At 45.4% G+C, this 16487-nt stretch overlaps 1 protein-coding gene across 2 annotated transcripts in view; it reads right to left on the reverse strand.

Moving 5' to 3' along the window:
- The window catches only part of PHF2 (PHD finger protein 2), a 95953-nt gene extending 80345 nt beyond the window's left edge, over window positions 1-15608 (reverse strand). For both annotated transcript variants that reach the window (XM_084530825.1, XM_084530824.1), the window contains exon 1: window positions 15073-15608. In XM_084530825.1, coding sequence (XP_084386951.1) covers window positions 15073-15170 — 98 coding nt within the window. In that variant the 5' untranslated portion in view covers window positions 15171-15608. The remainder of the gene's footprint in view (window positions 1-15072) is intronic.
- Between the last annotated feature and the right edge of the window lie 879 nt (window positions 15609-16487).

The following is a 16487-nucleotide window of genomic DNA, read 5'->3' on the forward strand; positions in this document are numbered from 1 at the left end:
CTGTGGATGTGGTGTACCTTGACTTCAGCAAGGTTTTTAACACCGTTTCCCACAGCATTCTCCTCAAGAAACTGGCTGCTCTTGGCTTGGACTGGTGTACACTTCGTTGGGTTAGAAACTGGCTGGATAGCCAGGCCCAAAGAGTCGTGGTGAATGGAGCCAAGTCCAGTTGGAGGCCGGTCACTAGTGGCATCCCCCAGGGCTCGGTACTGGGGCCAGTCCTCTTTAATATCTTCATCGATGATCTGGATGAGGAGATTGAGTGCACCCTCAGTAAGTTCGCAGATGACACCAAGTTAGGTGCGTGTGTCGATCTGCTTGAGGGTAGGAAAGCTCTGCAGGAGGATCTGGATAGGCTGCACCGATGGGCTGAGGTCAACTGCATGAAGTTCAACAAGGCCAAGTGCCGGGTCCTGCACCTGGGGCGCAATAACCCCAAGCAGAGCTACAGGCTGGGAGATGAGTGGTTGGAAAGCTGCCAGGCAGAGAAAGACCTGGGAGTGATGGTTGATAGTCGGCTGAATATGAGCCAGCAGTGTGCTCAGGTGGCCAAGAAGGCCAACGGCATCCTGGCTTGCATAAGAAGCAGTGTGGCCAGCAGGGCTAGGGAGGTGATCGTCCCCCTGTACTCGGCTCTGGTGGGGCCGCACCTCGAGTACTGTGTTCAGTTTTGGGCCCCTCGCTACAAGAAGGACATCGAGGTGCTCGAAAGAGTCCAGAGAAGGGCGACGAAGCTGGTGAGGGGCCTGGAGAACAAGTCCTATGAGGAGCGGCTGAGGGAGCTGGGCTTGTTCAGCCTGGAGAAGAGGAGGCTCAGGGGCGACCTTATCGCTCTTTATAAGTACATAAAAGGAGGCTGTAGCAAAGTGGGGGTTGGTCTATTCTCCCACATGCCTGGTGACAGGATGAGGGAGAATGGGCTAAAGTTGCACCAGGGGAGGTTTAGGTTGGATATTAGGAAGAACTTCTTCACTGAGAGGGTTGTGAGGCATTGGAATGGGCTGCCCAGGGAAGTGGTGGAGTCACCATCCCTGGACGTCTTTAAAAGACGTTTAGATGTTGAACTTAGCGATATGGTTTAGTGGAGGACTTGTTAGTGTTAGGTCAGAGGTTGGACTCAATGATCTTGGAGGTCTCTTCCAACCTAGACAATTCTGTGATTCTGTGATTCTGCGAACAGGTAAGTTTCAATGAATATATCCGTGCCACTAGTAATGCGGGATAGCTTTCAATAGTAATAGTATGGGAGTAGAACTACAGGAAACTGTAAGTAGTGCCATGGGGTGATATACAGCTGTGGGTGAAAAAGTGTTACCACTTCTGAAACAGTTTGTAAAGTGTTAGAGGTACAAGTTGAAGACAAAGTCAATGCAGAAAGTGAGGAACTTCAGAACAGCCTTTCTGTGCTGAGTAAAGCAGATTCTGAAGAATTATAATGCATTATTTCTCCTAATCCTTTGGAAACCCAGAGAATTGCTTAGGCAGGGCTCCTCCAAATTAATCAAATATTTTACAGACATTTCATCTTCACAGTTCTTGTATGTCTTTTGCAGGACTCAGAAATTATTATTTTCCAAAGACACTGTCTTAACATCCTGCTGTATTCTGAAGTTTTATCATAAAGTTCTACCTTCCCTTCCATATTAGGATAGACTGACTGGAGAATGTGAACCCTTATACATAGCAGCAAATAATTTTCCCCAGCTAACACAATACTTAGCACCTGAAAAATGCAGACATTTTCTGAGAGGTGATGTATGGCTTTACGGTCATGAGACCGACTCAGTCTAATGGACAGATAGGAAACTCTCCTGCAGAACTGATGACGAAATGTTCCCCACAGCTGACGCCTGTTGAGAGCTATTAGCTTGTAGCCATGGTACACTGACACTGCAGTTGTGATTAAATTCAACATAAGCCCACGCTTGCAAGTGATTTAAATTTTCTTAAATACTCACACTTTGATTTATCATTGCTAGATCACCATGTTAGAGAGGGTTTTACTTTCTAAAGACTCAGAGTCTTCTGCTAATATTCATGATTTACTTCAAAAGGTATAAAGCCCATTTCCGAACTGAATTGTTTAAAAAATAACTAGTAACTCATAGTTGGCTTCTTTATGAGTTTAATGCAGTTAACCAATATTTGGTGGTTATGACTGGCAAGTTACTGCACACATATAAAAAGCAAAAGGGAACCATTATTGTTGAGTGGAAGATATGTGAAAACATTCATAGAAATACGGTCAAAAATAAGGTCTCTTTACAGAACTAGGGAATTAAACATTTTTTCTTGGACTCAAGAAGAAACACAACTACTTTCTCAGCTGAACTCAAATGAACAACTGTAACATCTTACAATTAAAGAGGTTAGGTGACTCTTAACAGGAGGATGTCAATGTGTTGATGGAAAAATCTGTCTGAGAAAAAGAGCTTGACTCAACTAACCAAATAGCAAGAAACAACATTTAGAAACTGAAACTAAGCAAACAGACTGGAAATACATGTTTTGTTTTGTTTTGTTTTTTATTAATGAAACAATCAACCATTGTAACAACTCACTAGTTAATTGTTGACTTTTTCTCACAAGTCGATGTGCTTTAATTCAGCTCATTTGTTTTGATGTAAAAAAAAGTTGATTGATATTCTATATAAGAGTACAGAATACAGCCAACCACCATTTTGGCATCAAAAACCCGTGAATTTATAGGATCTTCTCAGAACAAGTCTGAACATTTTAAGATCACCTCACGTATCTAAGCAAGAGCAAGCCTACCATTTTAGAACAAATGTCCTGTGTTCAGCTGTAAGGAAATGGTGTTCTCGTCTTTCTCAGATCTTCTGTAACACTCTACCATTTTTATGACTTCCAGTATTAAAGCATAACTGAAAGGCCTTGTCTCCAGACCAGAAATTACCCAAGTGTTTAGAATGATTAATCCCTAGTCAGCAACTAAATGTAGACTACAGGCTTTAGCATTTCATACACAAAAGGTAGATATGAATGAGTTGAAACTGCTGAGAGATTGCCCACGGACTTCTTCTCTAGCTAGATTACACACAGTGGGAAAGCAGCATTCGGTTATTCGGTCCTTCTGTGGATTGCTTTGGATGGTACTTTTGTGATGTACGTTTCTGAAGTGATGATGGAAAAATATTCAATAGCTCTACAATTTTACCAACTTTCTTTCACTTAGCATTCATCCAGGTATCCAGCAGGATTCCTCACCGTGACAGCATTCTTTAATTCCACAAGAAACACTTCTGGGATAGGAGCTCATACACAATACCTATAGAAGTCTGTAAGGAGCTGGATGTGATCCTCCTCCCAATTAATTCCAGCCAATAAACTGAAAGTCTTAGCTTAAAAAAAAAAAATACAGTAGATAACACTTCTAATTTTACATTCCTTAGCAACTGCTGTAATTGTACATAAGTGTATTTAATAATCACGAATGGAGAGAAAGAAAGTCACAGATGGACAGCACTGTGGCCCAGGAGATACTCCCATTGTTCAGACACAGGCTGTACAACAACAGAAGGACAAACCCTTTCACTTCCCCCTCCTGCCCTCTGATGAAATTTCAATATAAGGGACTAAATATTGCTCAGGCTCTGGCTATTTGCATTGTATGCCTGAATAACCATCACTGGCTGTTTCATGTGCTCCCACGTTATTCTGTGTTCATCCAAGACCATAATGGAAAACATTTGCAGTCTTTGTTGTATCTGGCATCAGAATGCTGAAGACTTTACAGTACCCACTGCTGAAATTTACAATGAGATACTGTTCTACACCATATTAGTAATAATAAAGATCTGAGCTGAAAGGGTAAATCATAACCACATGGCTCACATTTAATGAGTATATTTTTATACGCATGAACAATCACAAATGCATACTACAATCACTCATGCTACATGTGCAAATCCCACGAAAACCAAAGACATCATCTAGTCAACTGAAATTACTATTCTGTCCACACACAGTGTAGACATAATGTCACTGTGCAAAAGGAACACAGAAGATTGTGTTGTTTTTTTTTTTTTTTTTTTGGTAATGGGTATTAACTAGTTTTTTTTTTAAGTCATTATAATTTGGACATATAAAATTCAGTCTTTCCAGACCAATGAATGGCACATATGCCATAGGAACAATGTTCCTGCCAATTTTCACATTTCCACCACTTACCATTGCGATGTTAACAACAAAGAAAGGAGGTTTAACAAAAAAAATCACAACTAATGATTCACAGCACAAATATCTCACTTTTTTTCCCCACTTGTTACATCCTTTGAGTCTGCCAGACAAAAACTTTAAGGAACAATGCTCTTCCTGAGGGTAAATGTTCTGTAGTTTTTGCTAAAATAGGAAAATACAATTAAATCCATAAGCAACTAATTAAAGACAAAAAGGCAACTATAACTGCAAGTGCTCTCACATAGCTCTAAGGGATCACATTAATAATTGCAAATACAAAATTTAAAACTATTTTTCTTTTTAAAATTATTTGGGTTTTTCCTGTCAGAATACAATCTTGCTTAGGCCTGTCTTGACTACTTACTAGAACTAATGGATAAAACAGCTGAGTATCTTGTTAAATAGAAACCACAGTGAAAGTGGCCGCCCTCACATCTGCTCAGGACTGCAAGTACAATACTAAGTCGTGGCCTGAACAGGAGAAGGAGGTACCCATCTTTTCCAGGGATCTGCCTGAGAAGCAGTGAGGAGAGGAACTCCACTTACTCCTGGCTGGGCATCCTTCACACATCTTCAGCCTCTTACATCAACTGAAAAAAAGCAGGAGCTCAACAAGGAGTTTTCACTCTCTGAGACCATGAGAAAATTATCTCCTCATGTGCTGGATGTAAACACCCCCCACCCTCCCTGCTGGAATTCCAGCTATGGAGAGTACCCAAAAAAAAAAAAAAAAAAAAAAAAAAGGCAACAGAATAAATGAGGAACTGCTGCAGTATGGCTGAATCATCCTCAGTGAGCTTGGTCACCACTGTCCACCCTTCTGTGATTTTTTTCAGAAGTGGTTGAGGTATTCAGCCATTACATGGAGGATAAATCCAAATTGTATCTCCTGTTATTATGACATTTCCATCAGAAACACGGGTGCAGTGGCAATTGTTTTATAAATCCTGTGTATTAATTAGTGTATCTGGAAAGAATAGAGTGAATTTAGCCAGTCAGATTGCACTGGACTAACTATACATGTTCATAATTTAGGAAGCCTTGTTTTGAAGTATACTCACTGATTTGCAGATGATGTCAGTTAAGGCCTACAATATTTTTCATGTTTAGCACTTACATTGTTGCAAGTAAAATTATACATAATTTGCCTAACACGGTAATTAAAAGCAGGTTCATTTTCTGGAAAAAAAATAAATAGAGAACTTATGAAATTTCCTTAAAACCTTTTTGCCAATATAAACTATATGAAAGGTATTTCAATGCAATGAACAGCTAGATAATGCCCCCAGAATAGATCGTGGATGATGCCCTAAATAGATTGTGCACTCTGTTATTGTTTTCAAATAAAAATCTGGAAAGGAATTACTATTTATATCACTCGGCAAGTCTAGGATTTTCTAATATACACACACATTGCAGATAAAATGGCTACTGTCAAAAATCCAGTTGATTTCCAAGAGTTAGCTCACCTACATCACAAAAAAAAAAAAAAAAAAAAAAAAAAAAAAAAAAAAAAAAAAAATCTAGGTCTACAGGGCACCTTTATATCACACTTTTAGTATCACAAGCTTGGTTTAGTATAAATGTTTTGAGGAACCAAAAGACATTTTAGATATATGGAACTTCTGATGAACAGGAAAACAAGTCAAAACAACTAGAAAGTTAGTGCCATTTAGCTAATGGAGTTCTGCTCGTTGGAATCATGCTGTAATAAAATATCACTAGTGGGGTTTTATATTTGCTGTGACAGAACTTGCATGTTTTGGAAGTCTTGTAAAATGCTGCTAATAAAGCTCCAAGCAAAAAGATCGTTTGCTTTTGAAAGTGAAAGTACACTGTCATAATGGGAGGCCAGCGAGCGAGGGCCTCAGCAGTGCTCCTGCACAGAGCACGACTCCCAGCAGCTCTGCATAAGCCTGCAGTGCAGCTCTAAAGTGCAACCCAAATTCTTGGAGGCAGATCGGAGCTAGCTTTCAGCGTGGGGCAGTCGCGCAGCTCCAGGCATCAAGTATTTACTCAGAGCCCTTGTGCAATTGCACAGCTGTACAAACTGCACCTCGGCTGCAGCCCATGCTTGCTTTATTACAGGCTGTCATACACAAGACAGCTATCCAGGCCGTAAAAATACCATTAGTTTTCACTGTGGCTATGTTATCTGAGAACTGAAGCAAACACATACTATACTAACCTCCCTCCCTACCGCTTGCCCCTTCCAAGTGTGACAAGGAGCCACGTAGCACTTCTCAGTTAACCCAGTGCCTGCCTGCCACAGCTCCCCGAATGGCCCAGCCTGCCCACGGTGCTGAGCCAGCCCCGTGGTACTGGATGTGGCTGGCACGTTGGGAAAGGATGAAGGCTTCCACCTCATTGCACGGAGGCCACAGAACTGCCATCAGCCGCCTGACGTCTAGAAAGGTAGCAGAGCTGGACCTCCTGTGTTGACAAAGGGCTCTGCACCGCTATTGCTGGTGTCCCGAGGCAGGTATCTCTGGTACAAAGCCAACAAACAGTTCAGCAGCTGGGCATGAGGACTGCGCAACTGTAATAGCTCTGCTGGAATAACATGATCAGAAGAACTTAGGTGGATATGTTCACTCGTTCACTGGAAAACGTATATTGATCACAAAGAGGAAAATGTATTAAGGTGCTATTGAAAATTATGGAGTTTAGAGAGTCTTATAATTCATCTGGAACATTTTTTCTCCTCACCAATTTTTCTCCATACATAGCTACACTGCCTTGATCATTTTTTCATGACATTTTTATCTATTTCCTCCACCGCAGAGCTATTTAGCAATAAGGAAAAAGCAGCGGGTCAGTTAATCAAGGCTCACGTTGCGTGCAGAACTGATTTTTTGTTGCCTGAAAAATGGCATTGCTTTAACTGCCCCATTAAACTCCAGCACCTGCTAAGGGTGCAGTCCTGCTATAACTGAACTTAACAGGCACCTGGATGTTTGTAGGACTGCTTAACAAACACAGTCTAGCTAAAAGGTTTGGGCTGCTGAAGAGCACTCATTAATTTATACTCTTTTTCTAACACGCCTTTTTAAATTAAATGTGAATTCACAACATTTTATCCTCTTACTTGTAAACCCCTCTGAAATTACAGGAATCTTTATATACAGCACCCTTATGTGATCTATACTTACTGGCAGATACCGGTTGAACAAACAACATATTTGTAGGCCAGCTCCTATGTTACTGTCCACACCTAGTGTTACTGAAACTCGTATTTTCTAAAGCATTCTTTAATTTGAGGTCTGAGCTGACACATCAAGACTTCGATGTACAGGCCAGTTAGGCACTCATTATACCTAAACTCTTATTTGCATAAAATGGACTAATCAGTGCTTGTCACAGCTGGACTCAAAGTGCATCTGTTAAACGCTGTTTCAAACTGAAACCTCAGGGTTTTCTAACCAGCACATTTAAATACAAGGCATCCAGGCACTGTAAACCTAGAGGTGTCTAACAGTCATGCTGAGTCCTACAGCAAAGAACTGATCAGAAAAGAAAAGCACATTCAAAGTCAGCTTTGTAGACCTAAGTGTTGTATTAACATCCTCGGAAAGACAGTTTGCTACTTAGGCAGTGCTCCAGAAGAGGACAGAAGACTTGAAAATACTTGAGTGAGGAAGCTGATGCACTTCTTGCATGCAAATCCACAGACTAGCCTGTAGTTTACCAAGAGAGTGCAGCATCAAGTGCTTTTCCTGGGGATGTCAGCATTAGAATTCCACCTTAGAAAATTAAGGGTGAACTTCAATTTAAACGTAAACTTATTGGGGAGGAGGGGAGGTTGGAAATCAATACTTTTAATTTACAGCAAAGACAAGCATTCAACACTCTAGCATATTTTCTCTGCAAGATAAAACTGCAGATAAAACTGCATTTGAAAATCTGCCATATAAATTGAGCATATTCTTTTAACAAATAGTTGTGAAGTATTCCTGCAGATGTGATTGATACTGCAAAGGCCCGAGACTCTCTGAGGTCAAATGAAATTTTGATGGCATACTAAAACTAATATATTTTCTATTCGGAATCACAGTTTCTTTCTCAGAGCACAAATGGATGTGGGAAGGTAAGACGAGCAGTCTACGTAGCCGTGCCAAAGGACCAAGAACACAACACTGACTGGCAGCACAAAAACCGACTCACTTTACCTTCTGGCCAGACTCCCTGTACTCTGGAAGCTGCTGTTAAAAATCACCGGGGGATCACACAATTGTATGAGACAACAAACTCAGCATGAGTACTGGGACAAGTGTGCCACGCATTTCTATCTCTATGCAGTCCTGGATATTTTTTTTAAAATGCATTTAAATATATTTTTTGAACTGACATCATTTGAACTGACAAAAGTCTCTTAAGTTCTCTGAACCGTTTTCAACTTTCAGAATAAGTAATACTATGTTACAGAAAGGAAGATTAAAGTGACATTGATTTCAGCCTGAACAGAAGAAGGCTTTTAACAGCTTTATCACAAGTTCAAAACTTTTTCATGTTCCACACTAGCAAATATATTTTTAAGTAGGTGTTTTGGTTTGTTTAGGTTATTTTCCTTCTAAAGTAAACAATTCCCACTAACTTGTCTGTATGGATAGTTTATCCAGAATAATTAGCATGCTTTATGGGCTCTATAAAAACACTTCTCAAGAACCTGTCTTTTTTTTTTTCTTTTTTCTTTTTTCTTTTTTTCCCTGGAATAAATCGTCCATAAGGAAACACTTCCCAGTACAGGTATTAGTATGGCTTATTCACGATAGTTGCTCTGGTCAACCTCTCAGTATAACTGAATCTATAATGCTGACAAACTCTGCAGAAACAACTAGAAATCATTTTAAATATTAACTGTTTATTTATCGAAAAAACTTATTTACCTTGTTCTATCTAAATTCTTCATATTCAATGAAATCTTTTCTGTGCAAGGTACAATTAACGTTAGTAATTCCCTCCATTGTTATAGTACTAAGGGGAACTGCATGGTATTTTAAGGATTAACCTAATCTTTAAGATTTACCCAAATTTGGGCACAGCTAGTGATAAAGATGTACAAGAGAAGAACTAAACACTGCCTTGCAAAACTAGACCTATTTAAAAAAGAGGCAATTCTGAACACTCCAGAAGGAGAATTACATCTCTACAAACACAGTGTTTTTAGTTTTGCAATATAACAGAAAAGTGCATTTCTTAATCCAGATGGAGTTCATTCTGTGCATCAAGGCACTATGATTAAAACCCATCATAATTTTATGCTGATACAGTAAGTGCATTAACAATTTCTAGTTAACTAAACCTTTTATAATTTTACTAAGACATTTACTTCAGCTATGCCTGTGGCAGAAAGTTTTAAAGTTTAAATCTACATGGAGTAGAAAAATAAATATTAAAAATACTTGTTATTCTTGTATCAAGTGATTGTACGATCCCTCCCTAAAAGCACAGGTGCATGTTTTAAATACTGGTAACAAAATATCCACTGCAGAGAAAATAAATAAGTCACCTTCCTTCACCTACAGCTGTACCAAATAACCCACAACGGATTTTTAGTTGAACAAACTTGTACAAACAGACTTTCCTTGCCTTGAATATTAGGTTCTGTAAACTCCTGTAGTAGCTGAGTTTGGCTCACTAATAAATACGACTTCTTTCTAATCATGACATCTTGCTACCATTATTATTTTGCATTCACAAACTGTCTGCAAAAATACCATAACTGCTTTCAACTGCAGCAAAGGTGCACAGGAGAAGAGGGTGCCCCTAAAACGGGTGGCTCCTAAACCACGTGCAACTTCACAGATTATGAGCAACATCATCACTGAGATGTAGACAAGAAGGTGCCGTTCACAACACAGAGGCAGAACATGCTTTTGCCAAACCATGCCCCTGAGCTGGTAAACTATCTTCTCCCACCCCACCTAAAGCAAGCCTGCACAGTACGTGGCCTGGAAGACACGTGTAGCTCTCAGCACTGCCTGCACAAAGCAATTTGGCAGGCCAGGCCTGCAGAAGACATAGCAGAGGAGCTGCTTGGGAACCTGCCGATTCTCAGCTTCTTTGTCAACCAGCACGTGCTACAACTCCCTCCTTCTCCTCTCTTTGCCTTCCCCAGGCCCAAAGAGCCACCTCCCACACCAGCTTTACAGCTGGGGGAACCTCTGACGCTCCGCTGTTGCTCGTACCCACAGTCCTGCTGCTGGATAACACGCAGGATGACTCCTGGCACTCCTCACCAGGCAGGGAACCCAGGAAGTGGGGCCGTAACATACGTGCATTATGGCAAAGATGCAGGAGCTAGGAAAGCGTGGAGCACCCAGGCTGGCCATTTACAAGAAAGCAAAGGATTAGAAGCAATTGGGGTGTAGGGATTTCACTAGACCAAACATCCACATCAGACGGCATACATCACATATAGCACCAAATGACCACACAAAATCATGTGTAATATCTGCACTATACAAGTTTTATCCTGTGCCAAATATGGGGAAAAGAGCTTGCATGCTGAAGTTATGCTGAGTTGCCTGGTCAGAGGTGGGTTCTGTGCACTATGAAAGCCACAGCTGCCATCCAATTTTCAGGGGTATTTCAGGAGATACCAGACAACACTTTGGAGGTCATAGCAGGAGGATGCAGAGGACAGCAAACACAGGAGCTGGGATTACTGAAGCTAGTATATGGTCAGCTCCACAAAGACAAGTCTGAGTCTTGAATGGTTTATCCGCCCATTTGAGTCCAACACCTTATTCGAGACTTTCAGGTAGTCCCCAGCAATATCCCTAGTGAGAATGGACTGTGCAGACTCAGCGATTAGAGTCACTGGAGACCACTGTAATCCTGTAAATACAGGCCATAAGACTGCGTTTGACCTAAGTGATGTCTTCAGTAGATTTCCACTCATCATTCTCACAGAGGATGACAAGTCCATGACCACTGCAACAGGAAAACCCGTGAGTGCTGTGCTACAGAAACATTCTGCCAGCTTAACTAACCACAGGGGAGGAAAAGTAATAGCAGGGACAAGCGTGATTCCTTGGGAATCCAAGAGTAAGTATTTCAAAGTGTCCCAACTCCATGCATTTCTTTGGCAAAGAATGTACAGTCTTCGTGAGCGGAGGAGTCTGACAACCCTGCTGTCTGCTGTGGGATTTTTTTTCCTTTTGCCTATAAGATCATCTCCATTCTAGCCGGAGCTTGGAGCTGCTCGTCTCAAGCTGCTCAGGCACATAGAAAGCACAGAAACGATTGAAACTCAATCTAATGAGAAGTCACAAACAGCACTCTGTGAACATACCAGTGGCTCCTTCGTTCAATCCACTTCATAAACAGCATCTAAGGGTCTCTGATGATGGGTAACATATGGAGTCATAACAAAGGGCCTCTGAAGGCATTCACAGGAAAGGAACGGAGCCAATGATGAAAAAGTCTTTCCTCTTTCTCTTTATAGATCAACACCACCACATGGGCAAGATTACCAGTGACGACTGATGCACAGAATTAACAGGGATGCCTAAACTTTGTCTCTCACAGGAAACCTATCAGCCATCTATATCAATTCAGCAGTGTATTCTAACGCAGTAACTTCACTACGTACAGGCCCAAACCAGAATGATGACAGGCAGCCAGGAAACAGAGGAGTGCTCTGAGGTACAGCCTTCCCCTGCCACACAAAAGTTTAGATATGACAATGAGCAACCACGTAGAAGCTTCTCAGAGTTAAGGAATGAATTCTAAAGATCAAACACTGCTTCACAAGAGAAATCCTCACTAATAAAAATTTCCCTGATGAGTGAAATCTGAAAGCCCCTGAGAACCCTGGCTCCCTCCCTCTGGCACTTGTTTGAGGAAACATCACAGAGCAGTGATTTCCAAACTGTAGTAAACGGCACATCAGCAAACTGCTGAGTACACTGTGGTGGTCTGGAAAGCGCTCATCCGTCACGTGGTGGTGGTTCCATCTCCCTGTTTCCAACTTCTAATTGCATTAAACAAGTTTCTAATTGCATTAAACAAGTTTAACTCACATTTAGTACTTCTAATTTACCCTCAAAACCACTGAAGTTGCCACAGAGATGCTACCCACCATTAGATTGCAGGGAGACAGTGACTGCTGTGTAACTGAAACTGTGAAAAATATTTCTTTAAATATTTGGAAACTAGTGCCAGAAAGGAAGCAGGAAAACACCTTATCTTTTTCCACAAAACCAAAATAGGAATGACATTTGTTTTCTGAATTGCACACTGTGTGCCATGTTAAAGAGACAAGCATGATTACAGAATTAAAAAGTTGGGCAAGCCTCCTTGTGCAGCTTTGCACACTTGCTTATTTTTGGTTGCAGTAGAGTATCCACATAAACATTAATACTGTCAGTGCTTTGTGAGACTAGGAGACAGACAGGACAATTCTACATGACTAAATCCTGATTTACATTTTTCATTGTTGAATTTGTTCATGTAATACCAAGCAAATTAAATAGGCACATATACAAGGGGTTTCCTACTTCATCAGTCAACATACTTCTCCAATACAACCATGAGGTTTCCCCTCGAACAGAAGTCTCCTCCTTCTCAGTTTTGTTTACATTAAAATACATCTCTGGATGCTACCTTGTGGCTAAGCAAAAAGCATACGCACCCTGTTTTTAAGGCAGTGTGATGGATTTATGACCCCACTCTCCCTTTATAAATGAACCACCTTTCCTTGTGCATGTGGAAGATGGTCACCGAGCTGCTCACAGAACGATCATCGTCTTGCTCAGTTACAGCTGATCGCTCTTCATCAGTTTTAATCAACATTACCCACTGTATCAAGGCAGCTTAACTCCTTGTCTTGCTTAGGTTTTTCAGGAATCCATGAAGTGTGAAAGTCTTCATTTTTATCAAGTACTTTAGTGTCCCGAGTCTCAAGCACACACCTACTGAAGTTTCTCTTCAGCCTCTCAGTCAGTTCCACCTGTACCTCAGTGTTAGCGCAGGCCGGCGCGCGTTGTTCGAGCCTGATGTCCAGAACCACAAACGCAGAGCACCCCACTGCCAACACGGGCACGGAACTGCACATTTCCCTATTTCACTTCACGTTTACAAACAGCTTTTTAACCCACTGGTGGCACACCATCCCGAGGGCCACCGCTAGGTTTCTTTACCAGCTCCTCTGCGCACGGGGCCAGTTCCCAGGACGCTGCACTTGACACGGGGCCTGCTCGGCTGCCCGTGACCGCGGTCAGTGCCCCCTGCCCCAGGCACGTACCCAACACCTCTAATTTAACACCATTTCACCTCACCGGCCACCACCCGCGCCCAGCGCTCGCCCTGTGACAGGCTGCATTTTAATTTTGACCGTGACTCTGTCTCTCCCCGCCCCGCCACCCGGCTCATCAGCCCCTCTGCCGACTTCCCCATTGCTCTCAGAGCGGAAGGAAAAGAGAATAAAAATTAAAAAAAAAAAAAAAAAAAAGGGAAAGAAAGAAAAAAGCGAAACGCTCCCGAAGTTCAGTTTCGCGGCGTTAACTCGCGCGCGCTCGCTCTGCCATTGTCTCCCGCACAAAAGCCCGCCTGCGCCTGCTTTCCATGACAATGCTTCAGGGGAGAGCCGGGGCGAGAGCCCCAGCCCGCCTTTGTCCGCCCCAAACGAGCCCCCTCGGAGGGGCTGCAGCCCTCGGCGGCGGCCGGTGGGGCGGCCGGGGCCGGTCACAGGCGGGCGCCCATTGTCCGGGGGCCCCCGGGGCTCGGCGCCACACGGCGGCGGAGGGACCGGGGGGGGGAACGACCGGGGGAGGGGGGACCGGGGGGACCCTGCTCGTCCCCGCCGAGGCGGGGGCGCCCTGCCCGGCCCTGCCCGGCCGAGGGGCGGGCTCTGTGCCGCCGGGGTCTTCCCCGCCCGGCCGCGCCCCGCCTCGGGGCCGTCGCTCCCCGGTTGCGGAGGGGCTTCCCCCCTCGGCGCGGCGGAGCCAGCGTGGCCGCGCTTCCCCTCCGCCAGGGCGCGTGTGGAGCCCGGCCCTCAGCGGCGGCGGCGCCGCGTCCCCCCCGTGTACACACAGACACACACACACAGACACACACACACAGACACACACACACACATTTATACACATAATACACACACACACATACGCGCACACACACACACACGCCTCCCTTTCCTCAGCCCTCGCCCTGCCCCGCCGCCGCCCGGCTCGCCCCGCCAAGGGTTAAGGCGAGAGGCCGGCGCGGCGATGGCAGCAGCCCTGTCAGAAACACCCGGTGGGTGCCGCGGGGTGGCGAGGAGAGAGAGAAACAATAAAATAAATTTAAAAATAAATAAATAAATTTAATAAATAAATAGATAAATAAATAAAAAGAGAGAAACCCCGCGCGGGGGCCCTGGGCTCCGTGCGGCCGAGCCCGCTGTCAGGGCGGCCGAGCCCCGGGACGCGCCGCCGCCGCCGAGCCGCTCCCGCGGGCGGCCGGGGGGAGCCGCGGGGCCCCGCTGAGCTCCGGGCCCCGCAGCAGCGGCCCCAGCGGCGGGGCGAGCGCGGCCCCCGCTCGGCGGCTGCCCGCCCCGGGGAAAGCACAATAGCCCCCCCACCCCAGTGACACCGGAGCCCCGGGGAGAAAGGGGGGGGGGGGGGGGGGGCTTTGTGAGGAGAATTGAGCGAAATTTACAAAACAAAACAAAAAAAAAATACAACAGAGGGAGAGAGAGAGACGGGGGCAGAGTGGCTCCTCCTCCTCCTCTCCAAAAAGGCCTGTTGGAAAACTGCACACGGCAGCGGCTCCAACGGCACCGTCTCCCTCGCTCTGCCCTGGAGAGAGAAAAGGAGGCGAAAGGCACCGAGCGAGAGGGGGGGATCGCGGCGAAAGGGGGGAAAAGGCCCGATCTCTTTGTGTTACCTGCCGTGAAACCAGTCCTTGCAGGCATCGCATTCAATCATGAAGCGGGTTACGTCGTAGGGCAGCCTACAGATGCAATAGACGGGCACCGTCGCCATGTTAGCTCCCTTCAAAACAACGCTGGACTCCCAGACAAGCGAGCGGGGCTCGCTGCGGCTCCTGCCGCTAGGTAGCTTTTGCTGCTTCTCCTTCCAAAATGCCAGCAAATTTGCAATGTCGAGAGACGGAGCGGGGAGGGGGGGGGGGGGGGGAAGGGGGAAGAAAAGAAGGGGGGGGGGAAAAATCAGATAATGCAATTACGGCTCCTCAAGGGCGAGCGAGCAATGTCAGAAAAATAATAAAGGGCTTCGCAAAGTTTGGCTGCATGGTTCCTCCGGCTCCGCGAGCGCCGACCGACCGGACTGGGGCTTTTTTGTTGTTGTTGTTGTTAAATGATTATTATTCAAAATGTTTGGCGAAATGCATTATATTGCATGCCCCCTGGTGACAGTACAGTACCGAGGCTTTTCATAAACACTCCGAAATGTAGCCCTTTCCTTGTAATGTCCTTACGTCAGCTTGCAACATTGCAATATTTCCTCTGCTGGGGCTGGGGCGGGCGGCGGCGGGGGAGGCGAGGCGAGGCGAGGCGAGGCCAGGCGGCAGCTCCGCTCCGCGCCGGGTGAGTTCGGGGGGCTCCCGGGGCCCGAGGGGGGTCGCCTCGTGCCTGGGGCTCTCCCCGGTGCGGTGCCCCGGGAGGGACTTTCTAAAGTGGCCCGGGAACGGCGGGGGTTGCCCAGGGATGGGGGCAGGAGGGAGAGACCCCCCCGCCCGGTGCCCCCCAGCACCCCCCCGGTGCCCCCCGTCCTGCAGCCGGGCTCGGACGCCCCCGCCCAAGGGCAGCTCTCGCTCCGCGGCCAGGTGCGGAGCATCCGCGCTTCCAAGCGGTTCGCAGCCGCCGTGCTGCCCCCTCGGCTGACAGGACACCCCGCTGGGTAGTGCCCTGAGGGTGGTTAGGGGCCTCTGGGCACAAGCTGCACGTGTGTTGATTTATATTAAAAAAAGAAAAAAAATATATAAATGGTCTGCTAGTTGTTTGGAGTTATTGCAGTGCGTGTGAAGGTACCTGCCTCTGCGTGTGCTGGTCCGGTCACCACTAGCCACGGAGCAAGCAGGGCTGCTACAGCAGAGGTGAAAATAAACACCCCGTGCCTGCAAAGCACCGACCCAAAGCCGGCAGGTATGGGCTCCGTGCTCTGAGGTGCCCCTTGGACACCCCTGCATAGCCCCAGACTACAACTGCCCACAGACACCGGCTGCCTCATGGACAGAGAGCAGTAAACAGGGGGGCAAAGGCAAAATTTGAACCCAGATTGAGAATGCAGGACCTCAATTTCCCCCAACACCTAGGCTCCAAACAGCTGTTGGGGTGGTTA

This window comes from Aythya ferina (genome assembly GCF_964211825.1).
Source record: "Aythya ferina genome assembly, chromosome: 10".
In the NCBI taxonomy this organism is placed as follows: Eukaryota; Metazoa; Chordata; class Aves; order Anseriformes; family Anatidae; genus Aythya; species Aythya ferina.